The sequence below is a fragment of the Oncorhynchus kisutch genome, linkage group LG3, assembly GCF_002021735.2.
Source record: "Oncorhynchus kisutch isolate 150728-3 linkage group LG3, Okis_V2, whole genome shotgun sequence".
Taxonomy (NCBI): domain Eukaryota; kingdom Metazoa; phylum Chordata; class Actinopteri; order Salmoniformes; family Salmonidae; genus Oncorhynchus; species Oncorhynchus kisutch.
The window spans coordinates 35,545,999-35,572,108 of record NC_034176.2 but is presented as its reverse complement, the minus strand read 5'-3'; the positions used below and the strand labels follow the sequence as shown (position 1 = coordinate 35,572,108).

The following is a 26,110-nucleotide window of genomic DNA, read 5'->3' as shown; positions in this document are numbered from 1 at the left end:
TCAAGTATGACAGTTGGGTACTTTTGCCACCACTGTAATCTATCATAAACTATATCCTATTAACAAATTGGATATGTATTTCCAAATATAAAAGATAGCTATGGAAAAGCCAGTTTGGAAAAAATGATAAAAGCATGGGATCAATTCATTAACTAATTAAAGGTAATCTAATCAATTATAAGTCCTACAGCCAACCTAACTATCAAATGGCAGTGTATGAAATAAGAAAATGGATGAGCATTGACGAATAGTTCAACTTTATGAGAAATACAATTGTATTTTTAACATTTTATATATTGGAATGAATCTGTTTAGCAGTTCTATGCAAATCTTTGCAAATTAAAAGATTGAACACCAAATAAAGCAAGGTTTATTTAAAGAACTAGTATCCCAGCTCCATGTACCAACAGATGTTATGTATTCAAATATAAAGATAACAGTAAAAGGTTGCTTAGAATATAGTCAATGTTATCAGTTATTAATGACCAGTCAACTGAACATAGCTTTCCCTTCAACTATAGGATGTCCCTTTGAAAATACCCATGTTATTACAGTGTGGTTAAAAATATTCTATTTACTTTGACTGGTATGATACAGGTTGTCTGGAATTGAGTATACTGGCATATAAAACATCCGTCACATCACAACTGCATGTGCTGTAGGTTATGGTGCCCATTGCGGTGTCTTCATTTGGACTTTAAACAATTGTCAGTTTAAAAAAAAGAAATACTTTGATTTACAGGTTGCATATCATAAAAAAAAAAAAAAAAATCAAATGTTTTTTTTTGCTCATCACACGATTACATAATGATCAAGTCATTAAATTATAGGAATAAGTAGAGAAAAAAGTATATTCTTATATTAATCTCTGCAAAGAATAATCAGTTTCCCTTGACAGAAAACCAACCTCAAAGGAATTAAACAAGCAATTAAGGGGTGGACTTTTTCTGTAAATATGAAACCATAGTAACAACAAAAATGAATACATCTCACTCAAAGCAGTAGTAACATTTTGCGTAAAAGTTATCTTACACCTTCCCCTCAGTCAGTTACAGGAAGCCCTCATTAATTGTGCAACATCGGTTGAGACTACCCAAGTATTTAACAATAAACAATTCAGTTTGGATTTGCAAACACAAACTTTCAATAGGAATAATGATAATTTCATTCATAACATTTAGTCCTTCAAAAAATATTCCTTATTAAGGCTTTGCAAAACACATTACTACAGTCCAAATCAGACAACAAACAACTTAATTAATACACAGTTAAGGATTCCACACAGTTGCAGAGCCCACAGTGATATGTCCATAGAAAGCTTTATAAAACATTTTTTTTAAAGAACACTGCTTTTTCAACAAGAACCAATTAAAAAAACAAATAGATTGATGTTAATGACATTAAAATGTGAGGCGTACTAAAAGGAGAATGATGGGGATTCATCAATCAGTCCAAAAGCCATAGGGGCATTTGACCAGATGACTCTCTACATCCCAAATCAACCCCTAGCCTACACACTTGTGTAGACCTGAGAGGATTGAATGTGTGTAGTATGGTTCACAGTAACCATCCAGGCTGCATCACAACCAGCCGCGATTGGGAGTCCCATAGGGCGCGCACAATTGGCTCAGTGTCATCCGGGTTTGGACGGTGTAGGCTGTCATTGTAAATAAGAAGTTGTTCTTAACTGACTTGCCTAGTTAAATAAAGGTTCAATAATTTTAAAAAGCATTCATCCAATCATTTCAGATCTTCAGGAGTGTCTACGTGGGGAGATAAGGGATTGATTTGGAATTCATGTTTACGAACCGGCTCTCATTCACAGGCACAGGAAAACAGTTCAGAGGGGTCTGTAGTATGCGTTACTAACAATATAGCTTATAACAACAATGGCAGACACTTTATGCAGGCTTTAAACTGTCTCACTTATCTAACTAGAGCATGAGAAAGTACCAGTATGCGCAAACAAATCTCTACCATAATTAAACTGGGGTAAGGGTCAGTTGCCATGGCAAATTTGGATTGTTTGAGAGACAGAAGAGAATAGGTCTTACATGGGGTCTATGACTTCAAAGCAGAAGACCGGAGGAATCCCCTAACAGAGTTGTCAATGTTATTTAAGATTCAATCTTGTAATTCCTGAATTTTAAATAAATAAATATGACAGCCATAACAGAAATATAGACAGGGAAAGCCCAAATAAAGAGTAAAGCTATGGTATAAGTACAAATTACTTTACCCAAGCATTGTCTGTGCTAATGGGATAATAATGCCAAATGTTGGCAGCAATTGATAAGAAATAGGTGGGAAATGGTTAGGTAGGGAGGTAAAAAATAAGTGGCCTTGTGGATAAAACTCCACTCTGTCTGCCTGAGAAGGTGCTGCATTACAATGGCTGTGTCTCCTCCGCTCCTCCTCCTCTGTTACTGTCCACATGGTTTAGATGGGTGGATGTTGCGGAGTCATTGTCCAGCGGCACCCCCAGTCGAGCAAGTTCTTCCTCTGCGTTAGTCCATGACGTCATGGACTCGTGCACAGTGACTGTGTGCTCCTCCATCTGCTTCTGAAGGCTGTCCATCTCATGCCTGCAGGAAACACACAATCACTTTAGTGTACTGGCATCAGATTCCTATTACATCATTTTAATACACCATCCACATGTGAGACAATTACGTTTTTGAGAGTAAAGGATTTCATTCTGGCTATCGTGAGGTACAATAGCATATTTTCCCCGCAGGTTTTCCACTCCCAGAAGGTAAGGAAGACATGGTGGTATTTTCTTACTTGAGCTGGCGCAGACAGTTGTGCAGGTTATTGAGGGGCTCCTTGCTGACGGAGGCAGAGGGCTTGAGCAGCTCATCCAGCAGGGAGGCAGGCACAGGGCAGTCTGGGATCTTCACCGGGGTCACTGGGTTCGATGGCTCCATCCTCTGCTGCTCAATCAGGAAAGGAACACATCAGCACATAAAGGAAGACTGCATTCTGTGTGATATATGCTCTCAAGTGTGTTTATTAGGAAAAAACAACTTTTTATACCCCTTCATCAAACTAGAACAAAACAGTGCATTCGGGAAGTATTCAGACCCCTTGACTTTTTCCATATTTTGTTACGTTACAGCCTTATTCTAAAATGTATTAACTAGTCCACCCCCCCCCCCCCCCCCCCCATATAGACACAATAGCCCATAATGACACCCTTTACTTAGTACTTTGTTGAAGCACCTTTGGCAGCGATTACAGCCTCGAGTCTTCTTGGGTATGACACTACAAGCTTGGCACACCTGTATTTGGGAGTTTTTCCCCTTCTCTGCAGATCCTCTCAAGCTCTGTCAGGTTGGATGCGGAGTGTCTCTGCACTATTTTCTGGTCTCTCCAGAGATGTTCGATCGGGTTCAAGTCCGAGCTCTGGCTGGGCCACTCAAGGACATTCAGAGACTTGTCCCGAAGCCACTCCTGCGTTGTCTTGGCTGTGTGCTTAGGGTCGTTGTCCTGTTGGAAGGTGAACCTTCGCTCCAGTCTGAGGTCCTGAGCACTCTGGATCAAGGATCTCTTTGTACTTTGCACTGTTCATCTTTCCCTCGATCCTGACTAGTCTCCTAGTCCTTCAGACTGAAAAACATCACCCCACCATGATGCTGCCACACCATGCTTCACTGTAGGGATGGTGCCAGGTTTCCGCCAGACTTGGCATTCAGGCCAAATATGTAAATCTGATTTGTGGGGTGCTGCAAAGATGGTTGTCCATCTGGAAGGTTCTCCCATCTCCACAGAGGAACTCTGGAGCTTTGTCAGAGGGACCATTGGGTTCTTGGTCACCTCCCTGATCTGATATGCGCACTGTCAACTGTGGGACCTTATAGACAGGTGTGCCTTTCCAAATCATGTCCAATCAATTGAATTTACCACAGATGGACTTCAAGTTGTAGAAACATCTTAAGGATGATCAATGGAAACAGGATGCACCTGAGCTCAATTTTGAGTCTCATAGCATTGGGTCTGAATACTTACGTAAATGAGCTACTTTCTGTTTTTTATTTTTTACATTTGCTAAAATAAAATAAAAACCTGTTCATTTGTCAAGGGGTCTGCATACTTCCGAATGCACTGTATACCATGTTACACTTGGATATCCACCACCTTCTCAAAACCATTGGATGAACTGTATATTCTACCAAACACACCAATATGAAATACCATCCCTACTGATAAAAACATGTAAATAAAAAAGTGCACCTCAGTCTCAGCCAGGTAGGTCTCAATTTGACACAACACCAATATTAAAAAACCATAACATCTGACAAAATTAAAAAATGTCCTCTTCTTCCTCAGGTAGCTTACCTTCCGGAGGCGGTTTTGTTTGAGGTCCAGTTTGAGCTGCTGGTTCTGCAGCAGGACAGTCTTCATGCTGTTCCTCAGCTCCCCCACCTTGGCCTGCAGCATGAACTTATCTTTCCTGGTGCTGCTGAGCTCCTCCTGCACAGACTCCAGCTCTACCTTAATCCCCTAGAATGCAGAGCAAGGCTAAGTCAGTCACAAAATGGCAACACAATGGACAATGATAGAGTGATGCATCTGTGGTTTAGAGTCTGGATGATAGACTGTGTAGTGGAACTAGCCAGCTACAATTGAAGTCGGAAGTTTACAAACACCTTAACCAAATACATTTAAACTCATTTTTTTTACCATTCCTTTAATCCTAGTAAAAACGTATCTGTCTTAGGTCAGTTAGGATCACCACTTTATTCTAAGAATGTGAAACATCAGAATAATAGTAGAGTGATTTATTTCAGCTTTTATTTATTTCATCACATTCCCAGTGGGTCAGAAGTTTACATACATTCAATTAGAATTTGGTAGCATTGCCTTTAAATAGTTTAACTTGGGTCAAATGTTTTGGGTAGCCTTCCACAAGCTTCCAACAATAAGTTGGGTGAATTTTGGCCCATTCCTCCTGACAGAGCTGGTGTAACTGAGTCAGGTTTGTAGGCCTCCTTGCTCGCACATTCTTTTTCAGTTCTGCCCACAAATTTTCTATGGGATTGAGGTCAGGGCTTTGTGATGGCCACTCCAATACCTTGACTTTGTTGTGCCACAACTTTAGAAGTATGCTTGGGGTCATTGTCCATATAGAAGACCCATTTGCGACCAAGCTTTAACTTCCTGACTGATGTCTTGAGATGTTGCTTCAATATAATCCACATAATTGTCCGTCCTCATGATGCCATCTATTTTGTGAAGTGCACCAGTCCCTCCTGCAGCAAAGCACCCTCACAACATGATGCTGCCACCCCCGTGCTTCCCGGTTGGGATGGTGTTCTTTGGCTTGCAAGCCTCCCCCTTTTCCCTCCAAACATAACGATGGTCATTATGGCCAAACAGTTATATTTTTGTTTCATCAGACCAGAGGACATTTCTCCAAAAAGTCCGATCTTTGTCCCCATGTGCAGTTGCAAACCATAGTCTGGCTTTTTTTATGGCGGTTTTGGAGCAGTGGCTTCTTCCTTGCTGAGCGGCCTTTCAGGTTATAGGACTTTTTTTTACTGTTGATATATATACTTTTGTACTTGTTTCCTCCAGCATCTTCACAAGATCATTTGCTGTTGTTCTGGGATTGATTTGCACTTTTCGCACATAAGTACGTTCATCTCTAGGAGAGATGTATGACGGCTGCGTGGTCCCATGATGTTTATACTTGCGTACTATTGTTTGGACTGGACTCAAATGATGTCAATTAGCCTATCAGAAGCTTCTAAAGCCATGACATCATTTTCTGGAATTTTCCAATCTGTTTAAAGGCACAGTCAACTTAGTGTATGTAGATTTCTGACCCACTGGAATTGTGATACAGTGAATTATACGTGAAATAATCTGCCTGTAAACAATTGTTGGAAAAATGACTTGCGTCATGCACTTAGTAAATGTCCTAACCGACTTGTCAAAACTATAGTTTGTTAACAAGACATTTGTGGAGTGGTTGAAAAACTAGTTTTAATGACTCCAACCTAAGTGCATGTAAACTTCCGACTTCAACTGTATGTCCTCACTACCCTGTTGGGTGTGCGTGCATGTTCCCATCTAGCCGGTTACTCAACCCTGCACCTTAAGAGGCTGCTGACCTATGTACATAGACATGGACTCACTGGTCACTTTAAATGGAACACTAGTCACTTTAATGTTTACATACTGCTTTACACCTTTCATATGTTTATACTGTATTTTAGTCAATGCCAAGGAGACATTGCTCATCCTAATATTGATATATTTACATTTTTTTCTCCACAATTTTGTGATATTCAATTGGTATATCTGTAGTGACGCCTCTAGCACTGTGATGCAGTGCATTAGTCCACTGCGCCACTCGGCAGCACTGCACCACTCGGGAGCTTAATTCCATTCTTTTACTTTTAGATTTGTGTGTATTGTTGTGAATTGTTAGATACTACTGCACTGTTGGATCCAGGAACACAAGCATTTCTCTACACCTGCAATAACATCTGCTAAATATGTGTATGAGACCAATACAATTTGATTTGATCTGTGTGTGTGTACCTGTAGAGCTGTCTGCAGGCTGTCCAGCTCCCTCTGGCTGCACTGCTCCACCATCTCCAGCTGCTGTCTCTGGGCCTCGATTTCCCTCTGCCTCTGCTCCACCTCCCACTTCAAATCCTCCACCTGGGGGAGAGAACACATTCAAGAGTCATTGACCGATGTCACTTTCAACAAACTACTTCCCCATTTAGTCCTGGGTTGTGTTCAGTAGGGCACACCATAGCAAAATAAAAGTGTGTTCTTATTGGAAAAGTTCTGAATTATTTCTCCCTACTGAACACGACCATGGTTGTGCCTTTTGTATAGCGTGGTGTGGCATAGCTAGTTACCTCCTGGTTGGTGAGAGGCTGCTTGCTGAACTGCTCATCCAGCTGTTTCTGAAGGATCTGGAGTTGGGAGTGGGCCTCTGACAGCTCCTCCTGGAACCTGGAGACCTCCTGAGAGTGTTTCTCATCCTGAGCCCTATGGAGGGGAAGGAAATTATATTAGGGTAAGACAATGTTAAAATAAAGGGGAGACATTAGATCAAAAGAAAAATATTATGTTGAGTTAGATGGGGTTATTCCCTAAAATACAAGGACAGAGCATTCCCTAACGATTCCATCAACTCATAGGGTAATCAAAATCTTCTCTATCTATTAAACACAGCATCATTGCAGGTCTTATTCACTAAACTATAAAGTGCACATTTAGACTCACTGTAGTTTGTGTGCCTCGCTGTGCAGGGCTTTGACCAGCTCCTCCTTGGCCTGTAGGTCCTTCTTGATCTCACACAGCTCCAGCATGGCTGCCCGGTAGTGCCGCCTGTTGTGGGCAGCCTCCGCCTTGGCTGCTGCCACCTAGTGCACAACACACACTTACAGTCTGTCTCCAGTCCATTACAGTATGTTACAATGTGTTAATGACAACACAAGACTATGTTGTGGCTGGGCCAGTTTGTCTCCTTCAGGGGGGGTGGTATGTGTATATAATGTGTTAATGACAACAGATTATGACTGTTGGGTTGAGAGTCTTTACCTGCTCTTTCAGGTCCTTGACTTTGGTCTTTTCCTTCTCCAAGGCGACCTGTAGTGTCTGGACCAGCTGTTTCATCTGCTGGTCTTCCTCCTCTTTGCGTTTTAGTACGGCTTGCACCTGTGGATAAGGGCAAGGAAGAGAATAGAAAAAACAATCTCTTCTGTTAGCTTTTTAATGAAAAAGGGCAACCATTAATGGTGTTATCGTATGGGTTTAGTCATGTAATTGATAATTGATAGTAGTAACTGAATGTAACATTGAAGCCTTTTACCTGGAGGTTGAGCTGGACCAGGTCTGCCTCTCTCTTGGCTAGGGCGGTCTCCAGAATATTGGAATGCTCCCGCAGTGCATTGTGGGACTGCCCTAGTCCTGTCAACTTCCCTTTCTCATGTTCCAGCTCCAAGGATAGCTTCTTGTTGGTGTCTTCCAGCCTCCTAATCCGCCTTTTGAAGCATCGTGCCTCCTGCAGCTGTGGATGACAAAGATATACGATTTTACAATCAAACCTTTGAGAAGCACTTATACCATTGGCTGCGAGTAATTTTCAAAAGGGGTTGGGATAGCATAGCAAAACACACATGGGCAAAAAGTAATCGCTACGAGAAAATATTTTACCTAAAAAAATACATTACAACTTTTAAATGTCCTGCATTGCAGGAAAGTTCTCCTGCAAAATGGTGATCAAATTAAGATCCTGCATTGGAGGTAAGACAACCACTCACCTCATCCTCAAGCTCCATTACTTTCTCCTGGTACTCCTCCAGCTCAGTGCTGGTGAGGGAAATTACCTCCTGAAGCTCTTTCTCCAACATGGCCTTGCTGTGGCTCACAGCCTGGAGCTCACTCTGCAGAACCTCAATTTTATCCTGGAACAAGTATAGGTTTAGGCTATAGAAATATCACCACAGCTAAAGGTGTGCTGAAATCTTATGTTATGAGTATTGCCACATGATGTGACCAGAAACAAACTCTGGACCCTAGTTCCTAGTTAAGTCATTTGATCAGGAAAAACACTGGGCCCTTAGGTAGTTCTATATGTACCTGCAGGGCCTGGTTGTTGCCTCCGTCTGAGACCTGGGCCTTGACTTTGACCAGCTCTGCCTCTGTGGTCTCCTTGTCTGCCAGGGCTTCCTGGAGCCTGCGACTCAGGATGCCCACTGCGTTCTCATAGGCCTTGTGCTTGGCCTTCATCTCCTTCTGCGCGCTGGTCAAATCAGTCCCCAGCCGCTTCATTCTCACCTTCTGCTCTGAGATGGCCCTGAGAGAGGAAAACAAGACAATTACACACATCAACAGTAGTGCACATCTAAGCAAACTGACTAAAAGAGATTGAGAGAGAAACTTATTCTGTTCATATAAACTCAGCAAAAAAAAAACGTCCCTTATTCAGGACCCTGTCTTCCAAAGATCATAATTCGTAAAAATCCAAATAACTTCACAGATCCTCATTGTAAAGGGTTTAAACACTGTTTCCCACGTTTGTTCAATGAACCATAAACAATTAATGAACATGCACCTGTGGAACGGTCGTTAAGACACTAACAGCTTACAGACGGTAGGCAATTAAGGTCACAGTTCTGAAAACGTAGGACACTGAAGAGGCCTTTCTACTGACTCTGAAAAACACCAAAAGAAAGATGCCCATGGTCCCTGCTCGTTCCTTAGGCATGATGCAAGGAGGTATGAGGACTGCAGATGTGGCCAGGGCAATAAATTGCAATGTCCGTACTGTGAGACTCCTAAGACAAGGCTACAGGGAGACAGGAAGGATAGCTGATCGTCCTCACAGTGGCAGACCACGTGTAACAACACCTGCACAGGATCAGCATATCCGAACATCACACCTGTGGGACAGGTACAGGATGGCAACAACAACTGCCGAGTTACACCAGGAACGCACAATCCCTCCATCAGTGCTCAGACTGTCCGCAATAGGCTGAGAGAGGCTGGACTGAGGGCTTGTAGGCCTATTGTAAGGCAGGTCCTCACCAGACATCACCGGCAACAACGTCTCCTATGGGCACAAACCCACCGTTGCTGGACCAGACAGTACTGGAAAAAAGTGCTCTTCACTGACGAGTCGCGGATTTGTCTCACCAGGGGTGATGGTCGGATTCGCATTTATCATTGAAGGAATGAGCGTTACACCGATGCCTGTACTCTGGAGCGGAATCGATTTGGAGGGAGGGTCCGTCATGGTCTGGGGCGGTGTGCAACAGCATCATCGGACTGAGTTTGTCATCATTGCAGGAAATCTCAATGCTGTGTGACATCCTCCTCCCTCATGTGGTACCCTTCCTGCAGGCTCCAGCCCTCCAGCATGACAATGCCACCAGCCATACTGCTCGTTCTGTGCGTGATTTCCTGCAAGACAGGAATGTCAGTGTTCTGCCATTGCCAGCGAAGTGCCTGGATCTCAATCCCATTGAGCACGTCTGGGACCTGTTGGATTGGAGGGTGATGGCTCGGGCCATTCCCCTCAGAAATGTCCAGCAACTTACAGGTGCCTTGGTGGAAGAGTGGGGTAACATCTCACAGCAAGAACTGGCAGATATGGTGCAGTCCATGAGGAGGACATGCACTGCAGTACTTAGTATCTGGTGTGGCCACCAGCTGCATTGACTGTTACTTTTGATTTTGACCCCTCATTTGTTCAGGGACACATTATTAAATTTCTGTTAGTCACATGTCTGTGGCACTTGTTCAGTTTATGTCTCAGTTGTTGAATCTTGTTATGTTCATACAAATATTTATTGAAAATAAACGCAGTTGACAGTGAGAGGACGTTTCTTTTTTAGCCAAGTTTACTTATACCATTTATAGAGATTCATAATGAATCTTGTTGGGCCATTACTATGGTAACCAGGCTAGTTCCAGAAGTCAGTCTGCCTTTAGAAATGTTTTGACTCACTTCTTGGCTTCCGACTGCATCTGCTCCACCTGTTTCTTCAGGCCCTCATTCTCCTCTGTCACTGTTGCTAGCTGACTCTGGTCAAACTGCAGGGACTGTGGAGGAACATCAAACGCACACTGATTATTATCAAATGCCTATCAAAGATAGCCGGATAAGGCAATATGTAATGCAAGTACTGTCATGGAAGTAATGCAAAGAAAACCCTTAGGAAATCCTAGAAATAACCTAAAGCTTCTAGGGAGGCATTGTGTACCTGGATCTGTGTCTCCAGCTGATCCCTCTCGGTCTGCACGGACTGCAGGTGGTTCTCCAGGCTGTTCATCTGCTGCGAGACCCGGACCACCTCCTTCTGCAGCCGGCTCTGCTCCAGCTCAGCCTTCTGCTTCTGCCCCTGGGCCTCCAGCAGCTCCTGCTTCAGCCCCCTCACCTCTGACACCAGACGCTTCTTAGTCGACTTCAGCTCGCTGATCAGCTGCTCCTTGGAGCCGGCGTCCCGCCGATAGGCCTCCACCATCACCTGATGGGTGGGGAACAGGAAGGGGTGTGTGAATGTGTGTGTGTGTGTGTGTCAACAATCCTCCCAAAGCCAAAAAAGTGACAAGCACCTTTTGCTGCGTGAACTGCTCTTTCAATTTCTGAGCTTGTTTCTTTAGGGTGCCATTTTCCTGCTGCAGAGTTTCAATCTAAAAACAAAGAGGAGAAGGGGTTTACATTCTACGTAAGCTCAAACCTGGTTGCTCAACAGCCATAGTAGGGTAGTGTGTGATGGGACCCATTGGCTCGACGGCGGTTTGTTTCTCACCTGTGAGGCTTTGACCTGGACCTCCTGCCTGAGCTGATCCAGGAGGTACGAGGACACCAGCACCTCCTCCCCCAGCCTCTCGGCCCCCTCGTCCAGCTGACTTTTGTCAGCCCTGGCAGCCTGGAGGGCCACCTCCAGCACAATCTTCTCATTCTGTAGATACTGGATGTTCTCGTCTTTGGTGTTGGTCTCTGTCTGCAACTCTGCCAGAGTGGCCTCTAGCTCTAGGTAGCGGGCCTCTAGCTGGTTGATGGACTGCTCTTTGGTGTGTAGGCTCTCCTGAGTGGCTGTCAGCTGTCTCATCAGCTCTAGGTGGTCTTTCTGGAGGGCCTCCAGCTGCAGGTCCTTCTGCGATAGGGTCAACTTCATCTGTGGGGGACGCAGAGAGGGGTTACATTAGGCAATTGTTGTTGCAAAATAGCAAACCAGTGAGCAGACATTCAGTTTTTCTCAAAGTATTGGACCTTGTTATTGGACCCCACTTTCATTGATATTAGACCACTGCCCCAGACTATCAAATAACATTCATTTGAACAATACAAAGGTTCTCATAAGTGTTTTCATAAACCCACAATTAGTTCCTTACCTGCTCTAGTTCCCTCTCCAGAGAGCTGGCTGTGTTGGCCAGTTTGTGTAAGTGCTCTCGCTCCTCCTCAAACTCGTCTAGCTTGTGCTGGAGGTCGTCCTCCACCATGTTCTTGGCATCCTGGATCTGCTGGTAGGCAGCCTCCTGGGTCATCATGTCAGTCTACGGCCAAAGGAAGGACAGAGGTCAGATCACACGCTCCTTAATAACCTCAAATCTAATTCCTCATATTTTATTTTGCCAGTAAATCTTATAGATATATATTTTTAACTATCACCAATCACATAACATGTCATATTTCCTCATTTTCAAGGGGACAGACCTCAATACTCTGCAGCTGTACGGCGATGCGCTCCTTCTCTTTGATGGAGCGATGCTGGGTTTCTGTCAGCTGGTGGGACAGAGTCACATTCTCCAGCTTTAGGTGCTCCATGACACCAATCTGGGTCATCTGCAAAGCCTGGGGGGAAAAAACATGTAAACTCAGTCAAACAGCATATCAACTCCGTACCACATCAATTTCATAACACGTCAACTCTGCAACACATCAATTCAGTAGAAGGAGGAGCCCTTGTCACAGATAGCCTTACCTGCATGTTGGACACTTCACCCTGGAGCCGTACTCGAGCCTCCTGTGCCAGCGCTAGCTGCTGCTGGTACCATTGGCGGACCTGCTGCAGTGAGTCAATCTCGGCCTGGGAGGTCTTCAGCCGGCTCTGCAGGGTGCTGCGCTCTAGTTGGACCTGCTGGAGCTGAGTCTGGAGTCCACCCATCTGCTGACGCAACTGTTGGACTGCAGAAGGACAACACCAAAACAAATCATTCACAAAGCGTTTTGTTTTTAGCACAGTAATAAGTGAGGCATCGAATTTCATTAGTATTATTGTGTGGCGCATGTTGTGAGGAGATGATAGTTTTAAAAGCATGATGCCAAATCTGGGCTCTCCATCCATCCAATTTACCAGCGTTGTCCCTGGAGGTCACGTTCTGCTGCATCTCCTCCACTTTCCCCATGAGCCTCTGGTACTGCTCCTCGGCCACCTGCAGGTCATTGCCCAGTGAGGAAAGGCCGGCGTTCTTGCGCTCTAGGTTGCCCTGCAGCTCCACCATGGCCCTCTCCAGCTGGGAGCAGCTCTGGCGCAGGGTGGAGACCTCCTTGTTGAGGGAGCTCTGTTTCTCCTGGCTGGCCTGGGCCTGCTCCACCTGGTCCCGCAGCTGGGCGTTGACTGTAGCCAGCTGGGCCTGGAGCTCAGTCTTCTCTTTCAGAGCCTGGAGAGGAGAGGGAGGAATTGTAGGGTGCTAACCTAGCTATTCTAGTGACGGTAAGTCTGAACATGTAAGGAGTGTTAATTACCTTAGGATCAACTATGTTTAAAGTGTTAGCCATTGAAGACAGTGAAGTCCTTACTACCTTGTCTGTATGTTTATTATACCTGGTTGGCCTCAGAAGACAGAGACTCTAGCTGACCCTCCAGTCTCATCTTCTCCTTCAGAACCTGGAGCATTTCATCATGTCCCATCACAGAGCTCTCTAATGACACACTGCAGGAAACAAGCAATTAAACAATATAAGCATACATCTTGCAAGTGCAATTGACTGGGGCATTCTAGAACAATCCATGGTAAATTATGATTGGAAAAATAAGCAAACATAAACCAGTGTACATGTGGATTCGATATTATAACAGCAATGGTCTAAAGTAGACTAGTGTTCCTGCTTATTTGCTATCTGCAACCGCAATGTGCTTATGTTATTCACTAGTACTACACCAGTCAGTTTGTGTTGCTATGTGTCATTACAGAAGTGCTGTGCTGATGATGGTATGGCCTACCTGCTGGAGAAGCTGTCCCTGCGGCTGCGTGGTTCTCCGGTGCCCTCTCTGTCCTGCTCCAACTCCAGCAGGTGCTGCTCATCACTGGCAGCCCGCAGAACCTCTTGCAGTGAGGGGAAGTTTCCCATAGCCTCTGGGGCAATCTCCCTACCCTCCACTGTGTAGTTCCCGCCCCTCTGCCTGCCCACTGCTGCGGCCAGCATGCCGTAGGTCCCAGTGCCCCTGGTGGAGGTGGACACGCTGCTGTAGGTCGAGCTGTCGCTGTCGTTCCCGTCTCCACCGGGCCTCGACCCCATCCCTGACTCGCTGCTGGCGTCCACCTCCGAGATGTCCTGGAAAGACATTGACGACCTCAGCGGGGCCTCCGAAGAGGTCGTCTCCATGGAGCTGACCTCTGACCTCATGCTGCTCTCTGACAGGGTGGACACAGAGCTCAAGTTGGACCCCAAGGAGCCCATGGAGGAGTCTGCAGAAGTTCTGACCCCACCTCCACCACTACTGCCCCCTGCTGGCTCGGGAGTCTTGTAGTCGGCCAGGGAGTGGATCTTGCTGGGGCGGGCTGACCGTGACTTCCTCTCCTTGGCTGGGGGGATGCCCAGGCTGCCCAGCTTTGGGCCCCGGGGGACGCTGGTCCGCAGGAAGGAGTACTCTGTGGTCATGGAGGTGGTGTTGGCCCGGGGGAGAGCCTCTGGGTGCATCATGAGGTCTGGGTCCAGAGTGCTGAATCCAGTGCGGCTCTTTAAGGTAGAGCGGTGGGACTGGATGAGGAGAGAGAGTAGCATGAGCAGAGGATGTAGTCTACTTCAGACCGATGTTTCCCCTAGCTTGTTTTCCCTAGCTTGTTTTCTTGTATGGGCACAAAGAAGCAACATTCAGTGCTGCAAACATCAGACCCTTCAACTGAAACTAACAGAGGATCATTTTTATACTATACTGTAGGTAGTGGATAGCAACAAAACTAGGCAAGAAGGCCTGCTATGCCAAAATAATGCTAGGGGAAACACTTCTGCTTCAATTCAACTCTGTAAAGCTTGCAACTGACAGCTTTATCCGGATGAATGCCTGGTGACTGACGCGGTTCACACACACACTCACCGTCTCCTTGTGCCTCTGCACCCTGTACTGTTTGAGCTGCTCCTCCAGGCGTCGCCGAGCATCATGGCGAATCTTCTCCTCATTCTCCATCTCCAGTGATTGCTCTTTGACAGCTACAGGAAGAGCAAGTTTAACACAAGAAATAGAAGGGCCTAACTGCACCACCATACAACACAGAATATGCTAACAATAACTTAGACATTGTCATACAATACATTTTAGAAGGAAACCACAACTATGTGTGCTACAACTACTTTGTCACTCAGTTTAGAGCCCTTTTTATGTAAGAAATGAGAGTGCTTGTATGACACGGTTTTCCATCCACCATGGTTAGTTACCACCATGTGAAACTGCACGTAACCCAGGACTTACAAAGCCAAATGACTAAGACTCAAATCAATCCCATATATTAGCCAGTCGCTTAGTTATTACAGTAACGTTAATAAAAATTTGACACACAAAGTAGTTTAGTATCCAAACGTATTCTGTTTTTAGCTTTTTTGGTTAGTTAGTTAGTTAGTTAGCAGACAGTTGGTGATATGCCTGATTGATGATGCTCTGACTGCAATTGGCCAGGTGTGCTGAAGACCAACCAACAGGTGTCAAATCAGTGCAACTTAGAAGTTAGCATGAGGACTTCCTGATTGCAGCATCACTTAGAGCAGAGTGCACCATGAACGGAACGAAACCAAGAATGTGATACTCTAAACGAGTTTATGTATGTGACACTGTAAACATTCTATGTGGGAGTGGTTAGCCTAGTGGCTCACAGTAAACAAAAAGCTCTTCAGGCAAAATGAGACATATTCTGTAATATAACTAATAAACTTTAAATAGTTTGCATATCACGGTACCTGTAAGCCTCGGCCGTCATCCAAAACAACATACACCACATGTAAAGGAGTAGTTTAAATACAGCCACTACCAAGAGAAGCACCAAGACCCAAATCAAGCAATTAAATGACCACTGGCATTGCACAAAGTAAGCAGGCTCAAACCACCAAACAGATAGTCTCTCGATCTAACTCTTTAATGGGAGTGTAGTAAGTACAGGCAAGGGAATTAAATTAGGATATGGAGGTAGACCTAATCAACAAGTCAGCCTCTGAAGCAACATCCCAGAGCAAAAGGGGGGTGGGGGCACTCACTGCAAGAACAGGTTACAGTTACAGTATGCTTACACAATTCAGTCTCCTGCATAGGCATACTCAGTCTGAGCGACTGCAATGCGTCGCCCTTGTGAACAGGGCCCTCAGCACTAGTTCCCTCAGACTTCTCTAGCATGGGTGGTGGGAAAGCGGCCACACCTTGGGATGGCTCTTTGGAATGGGGGCTGACGGTGGGGCTGGTGCCCTGAGCAGCAGGGGGCGATGGAGGAGGCAGGGGGCCATTTGGATAGCCGTCCCCTCCAGCACCTGGCCCCGGGCCCCGTGCCACTCGTTCTCCATTAGGCACCACGTCTGCTTTGAACGATCCTGCAACAAGGGAGTGGGGTGAGTTGGGGGTTGACAGTGGAGTGTGTCAGTATAGTAGGTCATTTAGAGCATCCATCCATCCAGTTTGTATTTCACCACACAATGAGAGAAGATTGTGACATACTTTAAATTTAAAAAAGGAAAGGACTTGGAGGTAAGGCTCCTTTGCATGACAAAGTCTATTGTGGCTTTCACAGGAAACCAGTCAAACAAGTATTGTTGTCAAGACAGACTAGTGCTTTAGGAACTGAAAGTGGCAGTTTGATATTATTCATTTTACATGTGTCAAGATAGCCAAACTATTTTTTATTGAAGGTGAGATGTGTAGGAATAACGACAGCATGCAAATATGCCTGCAAATATGCCAGTGCACTGGTGACTGCGAAGTGACAGTCGATTGTAGATTAGTTATAAGGCTCAGATCTCTGTCCAGACAGTACTGCAATTCCCCATACAAGTACAAAGAGAGATGTAGCAGGGAGGGGCAGATGGCCTGAGGCGGCAAAGTAATGGCAGGTCGCACACAAGCATGTCGTGCATAGTTGGGAAAAAATACTGGTAGAAGACAGTGGAATTGCCTCCATATAAGGAACTCCTATTATAGCAGATTCCCTTCAACAACAATGTTTTCACAATGATGTCCTGTGAAAATAATACAAGCATTCAGTTATGCTTTCCTATTAACTTTTGAAATGAATTGTTCTCCTACAATTAACTGGTTGAGGAAGAACACACTCCATTGTTTGATGATGAGAGTGGATGGAATCATTAAATCAGTCAGAATTAGGTCAGAGTCAGGTTGCCTAGAATGCCTAAATATATATATAAAAAAATAAAGCTAATCAAATCCTATCATTTGAGGGGCAGGCTATGGTATTAACTAATTAACTAACACTTACCATTAACAACATCCCTCGATGTTGTCGGCTTCTCCTGCCCTCCTTTCTTCAGTAGCTGAGCATCATTCTCCACAGGATCAGCACCATCCTCTTTGGACTGCGGTATCAGGTCTAGTTGATGGTTTTCTCCATTGGCTGTCTCCATCTCAGCAACGGCTGCTTTGTGGTTTTCCATTTACATACAGAATCAAATGATGTTGCACTAGAGCCCATGGAAGAGAGTAGCGATAATCTTTTCAAAACATTTTCTTCCCGTTTGTCCAGTTGAAAAGGTTGAATACAATTCATGCGTCCAAGGAAGGACAACCCAAAACAATGGTCTCCCCTGAAAATGTAAGGTTTAGTTAGTTAATATTTAAGTAGTATGAGCATCATAACGTATTTAGTCTGATCAAAGAAAGAGTCATCTAAATGCAAATTAGCCGTCATCTGAAAGGATTTGCCACGGTGATGGCGTAGTGTGGATGTAGCGCATTTTTTTTAAGTGGGCGTGGTCTGCAATAATAACATTGCAAATGTATTGATAAAATACATTATTTGCAATAAATTTGGTCAAATGTTCTGACCAACTGGGAGAATGTGGTTGGGAGGAACAACTCCAGCTAAAGCCGTCTAGCTAACTAACGTTAAGTGGATTGAGTTACTAAATATAGCTAACTTCATTGCCTAGCTAACGTTAGGCCTTTGAATATTGTAAGTAACAAATGTGTCTGTTATTAAGATGGCTGGGCTTTACAAACGACATGCATTTCACTACACCCGCAATAACATCTGCTAAACGTGTATACGACCAATACATTTGATTGGATTCAGTAACAAGCAAGGTAGCTAGTTGGCTTTACCAACCTGTCAAGCAAAAGACAGCCTACGTTTGCAAGTTAGCTAGTTAACACATCAGTCCCATAACGTTACTTTAGTTATACAAATATTTGCATTAACTGTGTGTTGTGATCCTGCGAGGTTTATGGGGCTAGAATTATTCTAGTATGTCCCGATTTTCACACCGGTACAAGTTGTGTAATTTATATATCAACGCACAACGTGAAAAGGTTTAATAAATAACCATAATATATATATATATATATATATATACATAAAAATTGACATGACAATAGTTAAAATGCACGGAAAATGTTTACAAGCCAACCTTTTTCAGACGACTTTTCGTTCTGCTTCTACGTGGCTAAATGGATGCCATTTAGGATATTTGACATCAGGATACTTAACATCGTTTTGTGACTTGATGTCTAGTAAACACTTATTAAATAATTATCTCTTTGAGAATTATATATTAATTATTGTTATTTTTCTCTACCTAATAATGTATACATTATAAGCCTATGCTTGGAAATGAGCTAGATTTAAAGGTAAAAATGCCAAACCAGTTGCTGGCCGAACAGTAATAATGAACGGACACCAATGACGTTTTGTCTCGCGCGGGGCGTTGTGGGTGTTAGAGCCCGCCCCTTTGTAATGAATAGAAAAAACATGTACTCCCTCTGGCGGTCGTGGAGTAAAACTGCGGTCTTTTTATCAGACATTTTTTTCTAGTTTTGTCAAAACTGTAACAAAATGTTTATTTAATTCTGTATCCCCATAAAATATAAAGGTTACAGTGTGTATTACCATGCGGATGTTTTACTGTCATTATGATGTCTCTCTATGCAAAATAGGGTGTGATTAGATAATGCCTTGTCATTAATGATGAGGATTGTTTCTACCTATTCAGCACAGATTTAAGGTTTCATGAATATCAATAATTACACAGCTAGTGACAAATACACATAGCCTATTATTATATCCATTTGCAAAAATATCTCTCCAGTGACATGAATAGAAGTCTATTTTAGTGTGGTTAAGAATACAGTCTACAACACCTTTTCAGTGTTGAATAGGTACTGATTACTGAATTTGATTACTGACTGTCTAATGATCTCAGATAGGAGATAAATGTGGCAATTGAGAAGGAACAGTCAGAGAGGGGCTTGAACCAACAACCCTTCAGTGTAGTACAAGCACATTTTCACCTGTGCCATAAAGGTCCAGACCTCTTGGCAGAGGTAGCAATACTCTGAATAGGAAGGCTACATAAGGATTTCTCTGGCCTGCACATGTAGTCAACAAGAAATGTGCCGAATCTTGTTTCACCACAAGACTGTCCCATATACTCGCTGACATGCTTACGAGTGAGCATGCTCATGGAACAGTGGTGTCCCGTCATTCAGGGCGAGCTCCACCGGTTTAGCTAAAGAAAATATATGTTTTTTTTGTTGATGCCTGTTTTGCATGTTATTTTTGCATTAACATACGTGTGTCACATATCCGATCGCAAACAATGTACATTTAAAAAAAAAATCATTAAGTTAATAAAGCCGCATACAAACATAGTCTGGCATGCATCTACATTTTTGTTGTTGTTGAGTTTTTCCCCACCAAGATTGACATGCTAAAATCGCCACTGTCAAGGAATGATTATTTAACATTGACAGGGCAGACAACAGACGCTATTTCCTCCTGATTTGCCCTTAACGCTGTTAAAGTCAGACAAACAATATGCTTAACGGTTTAGTGAGCATTTTGTTCTATAGGTCTACAGCACTGTTAATCAGCATGCTTATGAATACCAGCTAATCTTAGTAACTCCATACAGAGTTTACACAAAAGGATTCTCAACTCTGCATAAGTCAAGTAATGTATGCTATATATGCTACATAGCCTTCCTATATGATGGTATATTGCCTCTGCCAAGAGGCATGGGCTTTTATGGGACAGGTGGTAGTGCATTTTCCCTGTAACCAGAGGTCCCTGGTTCAGCCCTGCTCCACTCCAGCTTTCCCCTCTCAACTTGCTGGAAATTCATTCATAAAGTCACTATACCCACACCTACACTGCTCAAGCTCACTCTTCGCCCTGTGTTTCGATGCCCCCCCCCCCCCTTCACATGTTCACGTTGGGTTTGCAGGCACAGGTGGCAGAGCTCTGCTCCTCTTAAATCACTACATAACCATAAAGTTACTCCATTATCAATGGTCTGCAGCTGACCAACTACAAGGAAATGTAGGTTACTGTTTCTAATCCCACAGCTGGTGCATTGGAAGCTATGTTCGTCGAAATGATTGTTGACAAATAAGACTGACTGCCAAATTGTGGGCGCTTCAGTTACAACCCCCTGTGATTTCTGTATGCGGGTCCACGAAGGATGAAAGCGCGCTCCCGAGAGTTCAGGTGAATGGAGAGTGGGAGCGAGAGCGGGTCACGGTTCAGTGTGAGTAAGAGAAAAGGACGAAATAAGGAAAATGAACTGCAACAGCTCGTTCTGGGCACATGTGTTCTTGACAGCGTATCTACTATGGGTCACGGGATGTGTTGCACAGAAAGTAAGTAATACATGGCTGCTCTTTGTTTACAGTCTCATTTGCCTCATGGAAAAGCGCAATCAATCGTTTTACCCGGCAGCGGGCTTCTAGTGACTGGCAGAAAACTTGTAAGCAAGAATGAAACACGTTTTCTTGTTGTGTAGTTGGTACCCACACTGGGAAAGACATAATATAGCCTTTCCAGGGTAATTCGTCATTATGGTGAACGTACATGATGCAATGCACTGTAAACGTGTTTTAGTAGAATAGTCCAGCGAATACAGCACCCGTGCATACAGGGCTCACGTACAGAAGTTTGTGTATAGTTTTACATCATCTTTATTGTATTGTTGTTATTTTTAATCTAATACCATTATACTTTTAAATAATCTATAATCTTATCGAAAGCTACAAAAAAGTTTATTGACATGCATTTCAGTAGGAAGCTTCCAATTCTAATAATCCCAAATTCAAAGTCATGCTGTGTTGGTAACTATGGAAAATAAACCATTAGTTTATGCGATTTTCCATTGCTCGTGTTGTCAATGAATGCATAATTGCAGATATCACAACTGTAAGACATTGCAAATATACATCAATATTAGGTTATAGCCACGTGTGTGAACGGAACATATTGAGTAATGACGAACTTTGGGACATCTCAGGGCTTAATGCCCTCTTCTATCCCTCTTGTCCATGTATCTGTCTGGTGAAGGTCAGGTTTGTCAAGATACAAGAGGGAGGAGGTTGTGGAATTCCTTCTTTTTTTCCCCTCAACTTGATTTGGTTAAAACAAACTTTAATGGATTTAAACATATAAAGAAGTAAAGTAAAACAATTATAATAATAAAATAGAGGAGGGGTTTGGAAAAGGATACGAACCCGGTTTAGGGTAAAAGGATTTGGGTTGGGGGAAAGGGTAAATAAAAATAGGACGTAGGGGATTCTTCAGGATACTGGGAGGGGAGTAATGGTTTGTAATATTTGAATAGTGGGATGAATGGTTATTTTTTTATGTTGTTTGTGTCTCCATTGAGTTGTGTGAAAAAATTGAAAAAATCTACTTACAGCGAAATAAAACCGTCCGTTTAGGTTGTTAAAATGTCAGCTTCTATTGCAGTGGCCCACCATCCTGGACAGATGAGTTTAAAAGCGTATAATTATTTAAATAGATCGGGTAAAACCCAGGCTTTAAAATGTTGAGATATCAGCGGGAGTAAAAGTGGATAAAATCACAATAAAATGCATAAATTATCCACTCTAAAAAGGGTTTTAAAAGTGATAAATATGCGCAATATTTAATAAGCACGGAAAGGGAGTTGATAAATAAAAATCTGGGCGGGTTCAGAGATTCAGATTGTTGCAGGTGTGATTGCAGGGTACAGTGAAAATCTTAGGTTTTGAGCTCCAACATACTGGACTAGGGAAATAAAATGGTAAAAACAATATAAATAGACAGCACTATATACACAATAACAGCTGATGGATATTTATTATGAATAAATAAATGTCCATTGGGATGTATGCAGAGTAAAGACTGTTGGGGGAGGTGGGTTAGAATAACCATAGGGTGAGCAGCAGGCTGATCATTGAGTGAAATAGAAATCAAAACAGTAATAATATACATATTAACAACTGCAATAGTGATGAATGCCATTGGGGTGGGGGCAGAGTAAAGTCTGTTGGGGGGTGAAATGCCCATAGAAGGGGTGGGGCAGCAGGGGAGAGCATGTCGATAAGGGGAGTAGAAGGGGTGGGTGGAGCAACAGAAGAAAGAATGTCCATAGGGGGAGTAGCAGGCAAGATAAGTGAGAGTTGATTGAGGATGTCCATGAGGGAGAGTAGCGAGGGAATGTCCGTGGGGGGGGGGGGGGTAATCAGCAGCCTGATGGTCTGAAGGTAGAAACTATTGGCTCTCAGTTTTTGCCATGATGCTCCTTTACTCCCCGCGTCTGAGTGATTTGAAACGGGGCGAACAGGGCATGGCTGGGGTCCCTGATGATCTTCTTGGCCTTCCTGCGACACCTGGTGTTGTAGGTGTCCTGTAGGGCGGGTAGTGTTTGCCCAATGGTGCGTTAGGCTCACTCTCTCACTTTGTGGTGAAAACAACCCAACCTGCTTGCCTGCCCGACACTGACATGGACTTCATGTCTTCATTCTTGAACCATAGCTCTCATGAATCACCCTGTACATACTGTAGAATAGTGACACCTTACCCCTGCTCTCTCTAAGTAGCTACACAACACACAGCAGTTTGTCTGAGAGAGGGGGTTCTTAGTATAGTAGTATTTAAGTGTAACCCAACCGGCCCTTACAATTCATGGTCAGAGTGTTACATGGCACTGGATTGCATGGTGTTGGGTTTCCACATCCACACTATGGTGGGGTTTGGAGGTGTAACTCACCTGAAACGTGTTCAGCTGGTTGTGCAACAGAGATGATGGTGACACTCTAGTTAGGGTTTATTCTCAATTCGGTATAATTTCCAAACTAGGAAGAAACCTGCTAGCCTCGTACAACCAGACTGATCTCGCAAGATTACATAAATTATTCGCTACACTGATCCACTCTATCTATTTGGCCCCCCTTTTATGTCCAAATTGTTGGACATAAAAGACAAACAAAAAACAAAAAAACACCAGCAAATCAACTCCCAGGTGATTTTAATTTAGTAAATCTCTTCCAAAGTATTACAACACATAATAGAGAGATATGTGATCTTTTTAGTCAAATAATATATCTGTTTGAGCTTCTTGTTGTCAATTTGCAGTCTACAAATGATTTATAATTTTGTTCCTGCCCCCTCACCATCCGCTCAATAAAAAATGGTCCCATGGCTGAATCTCATGGATTATCCATGCTGTAGGCATTCTTAGTCATATCTGCTCTCCTCTTCTGAGTGTTCTGTATGTGAACAACGGACACTACAGTATTGATTTACTGCACATGTACTACTGCTATTTATCTGGGGAAAAGGAAGCTATTGATCTGCCACTGTACTGTAAATAAAATAGAAGGCAGACATGACCTAGTGAATCCATAACACGACCATGCTATCAGTAGTGTCTATGGGCCATGTTTATGTGGTATTTAATTATGTTCAGTTGTTAGCATTTGGAAAATACCCCCCCCCCCCCCCCCCCTAATCTGTTCAGTGCTTACAGGTGATTAACAGAGTCTGGCAGAAGGCGTTCTTTTTAATGACCAAATCCTTCCTGACAACTTTGGCAGCAGAGTCAGATTGCAGTACTATAAAATAATTCTCCCACTTCCTGTGTATTCTGGTGCTGTAGCCTACTGTCTACACTATGAGTTGAATGTCACACGGTCATCGTATGTCTATGGCAATGTCTGGAGTCATTTACATAAAAGGCTTACCTGTCTCATTGCAGAGTTCTCCTTTCTCCTCTCCATGTCAGAAGAAATATTATCTATGACCACACACTACTATAACACTAGGAAGGAGAATCGATAAGGCTACGAGCTGTCAAGACTCGTCTCCAGCCACTGTGACTGAGTGAGGGTGAGCAGCAGAATTCTTAGAACTGAACAACGAAAGCCCTTAGTATATTGAATTGTCAGCGTCCCTAGCTTTAGTTTCTGTGTGCATAGGGTGCTCACTATCTTTGCAATTATCTGCCTGAGGGGGCACTCTAAATGATGTCTTTGTCCTCTTGTCCTCTTTTGTATTAAGTTGATTTTTGGAATAGCGTAAACAAGCTTGGTATTCATTTCATCCAACCCCAAAATGAAGGGTTCAACTCTGATAAATCCACCACCCTAACAGCTACAAAAAATGAGTGCATGTTTGACATTAGAATATACTGCAATCATTTCATTGGCTATTGTCATGTTGATTAAAAGAGGGAACAACCTAAAAATAGAACCACTGAGGAATTCATTGCCTAGTTAAATGTTTAAATTCCGCAAAGAGACTAGATCATACTGTAAACACATATTGGTCAGACAGTGAGGTTGGCATGGTGGTAAATAACCTATACTGTTACTTTAAATGAGATGAATGGGCCAGGCGGAGAGAGCTGCCCTGCCCTGCTAGCTGGTCTGGCTGGTCTGGCTGTGTGTGTTGTTGTCATCCTGCATGGTGGGGCTACTCGCTCAGCTGCTGAGAGATTAATTACTTAGGATGCATCCATTCGCTGCCTGGGTCACATTCCAAATCTGGAAATGATTTCTCCTAATTGGTCCAAACCACCATGGTGACAGATAACACTGACTGACTGCATTTCACCCACATGCTTTACTTTCTAGGCTAGGCATACTTAGTTAATGACGGTTACTGCAACCTCCTTCCATCCAGAGAGGAAGAAAAATCCAGGGAAACTGTTAATTGGTGTGTGCACCGCAAATCTGGAACCCCTCCATCCAACAGCCCGCCCACCCAGCCACATATCTATGTGGAGTTGGAGGGTCCACCGCCACCACAATGCTGAGCATTCCACTGTCTCATGCAGAGATCATTTGTGGCACCAACATTGATGACCAAAGAACATTATGGTCTTGATGGAGGTTTGTAAAGGTCCATATTTTGTGAGGTGAAGACTATGCTCTCAGAGGTTACTGGGGGCAGCTTCAGTTAGAGCCCAATCAGGAAGCTAACCGGTTGTTTTGTAAATTCACCCTGAGTGAATATGATGGCACGGAATAACTGCATGCACACACACCATACTTATTGTTTAAGTCGTCGGCTTGTGTATCAGTGCCTTTTCACAGCTGTGGACAAACAGCACCGGGTGCAAGGACCTCCTTTCTTCTCTTAAAAAATACACTATATATACAAAAGTTTGCGGACACCCATTCAAATGATTGGATTCAGCTATTTCAGCCACACCCGTTGCTGACAGGTGTGTAAAATCGAGCACACCGCCATGCAATCTCCATAGACAAACATTGGCAGTAGAATGGACTTACTGAAGAGCTCAGTCACTTTCAACATGGCACCGTCCAACAAGTCAGTTCGTCAAATTTCTGCCCTGCTAGAGCTGCCTCGGTCAACTGTAAGTGCTGTTGTAAGTGTAAGTGCTCAACAAAGGCTCAGCCACAAAGTGGTAGGCCACACAAGATCACAGAAAGGGACCGCCGAGTATGTAAGAATTGTCTGTCCTCGGTTGCAACACTCACTACCTTAGTTCCAAACTTTCTCTGCAAGCAACGTAAACACAAGATCTGTTTGTCGGGAGCTTCATGGAATGGGTTTCCATGGCTGAGCAGCCGCACACAAGCCTAAGATCACCATGCGCAATGCCAAACGTTGGCTGGAGTGGTGTAAAGCTTGCTGCCATTGGACTCTGGAGCAGTGGAAGCATGTTCTCTGGGTTTGTCGGATGCCTGGAGAACGCTACCTGCCACAATGTATAGTGCCAACAGTAAACTTTGGTGGAGGTGAAATAATAGTCTGGGGCGGTTTTTCATGGTTAGGCTAGGCCCCTTAGTTCCAGTGAGGGGAAATCTTAACGCTACAGCATACAATGATCTTCGAGACACTTCTATGCTTCCAACTTTGTGGAAACAGTTTGGGGATCTAGTAGAAAGCCTTCCAAGAAGAGTGGAGGCTGTTATTTATTTTT

The 26,110-nt window shown here is 43.7% G+C and overlaps 2 protein-coding genes across 4 annotated transcripts in view; one reads left to right on the top strand and one right to left on the bottom strand.

The window, feature by feature from the left end:
• Positions 1–240: 240 nt before the first annotated feature.
• Positions 241–18,565, bottom strand: LOC109881730 (golgin subfamily A member 3). 3 transcript variants are annotated; one of them, XM_020473850.2, is made up of 24 exons: positions 18,317–18,565; positions 17,170–17,494; positions 15,977–16,270; positions 14,796–14,908; positions 13,701–14,458; positions 13,302–13,410; positions 12,831–13,137; positions 12,459–12,661; positions 12,191–12,328; positions 11,869–12,030; positions 11,283–11,651; positions 11,086–11,163; positions 10,734–10,997; positions 10,478–10,572; positions 8,608–8,824; positions 8,289–8,432; positions 7,838–8,035; positions 7,567–7,683; positions 7,249–7,388; positions 6,879–7,011; positions 6,550–6,672; positions 4,339–4,503; positions 2,785–2,933; positions 241–2,585 (listed from the first exon to the last, which is right to left on the bottom strand). In XM_020473850.2, exons 2-24 carry the CDS (start codon positions 17,342–17,344, stop codon positions 2,387–2,389), a joined length of 4,650 nt encoding a protein of 1,549 aa, XP_020329439.1. In that variant the 5' UTR covers positions 17,345–17,494; positions 18,317–18,565; the 3' UTR covers positions 241–2,386. The 3 variants fall into 3 exon arrangements, with proteins under 3 accessions (XP_020329439.1, XP_020329449.1, XP_020329443.1); XM_020473860.2 differs by having other exon boundaries at positions 353–2,585; positions 16,103–16,270; positions 18,317–18,557; XM_020473854.2 differs by having other exon boundaries at positions 353–2,585; positions 17,170–17,371; positions 18,317–18,557.
• Positions 18,566–20,326: 1,761 nt separating this feature from the next.
• Positions 20,327–26,110, top strand: part of LOC109881715 (uncharacterized) — a 32,179-nt gene continuing 26,395 nt past the window's right edge. Inside the window, exon 1 of the mRNA XM_020473830.2 lies at positions 20,327–20,546. Within this exon, the coding sequence (XP_020329419.1) occupies positions 20,466–20,546 (81 nt within the window). The 5' untranslated portion in view covers positions 20,327–20,465. The remainder of the gene's footprint in view (positions 20,547–26,110) is intronic.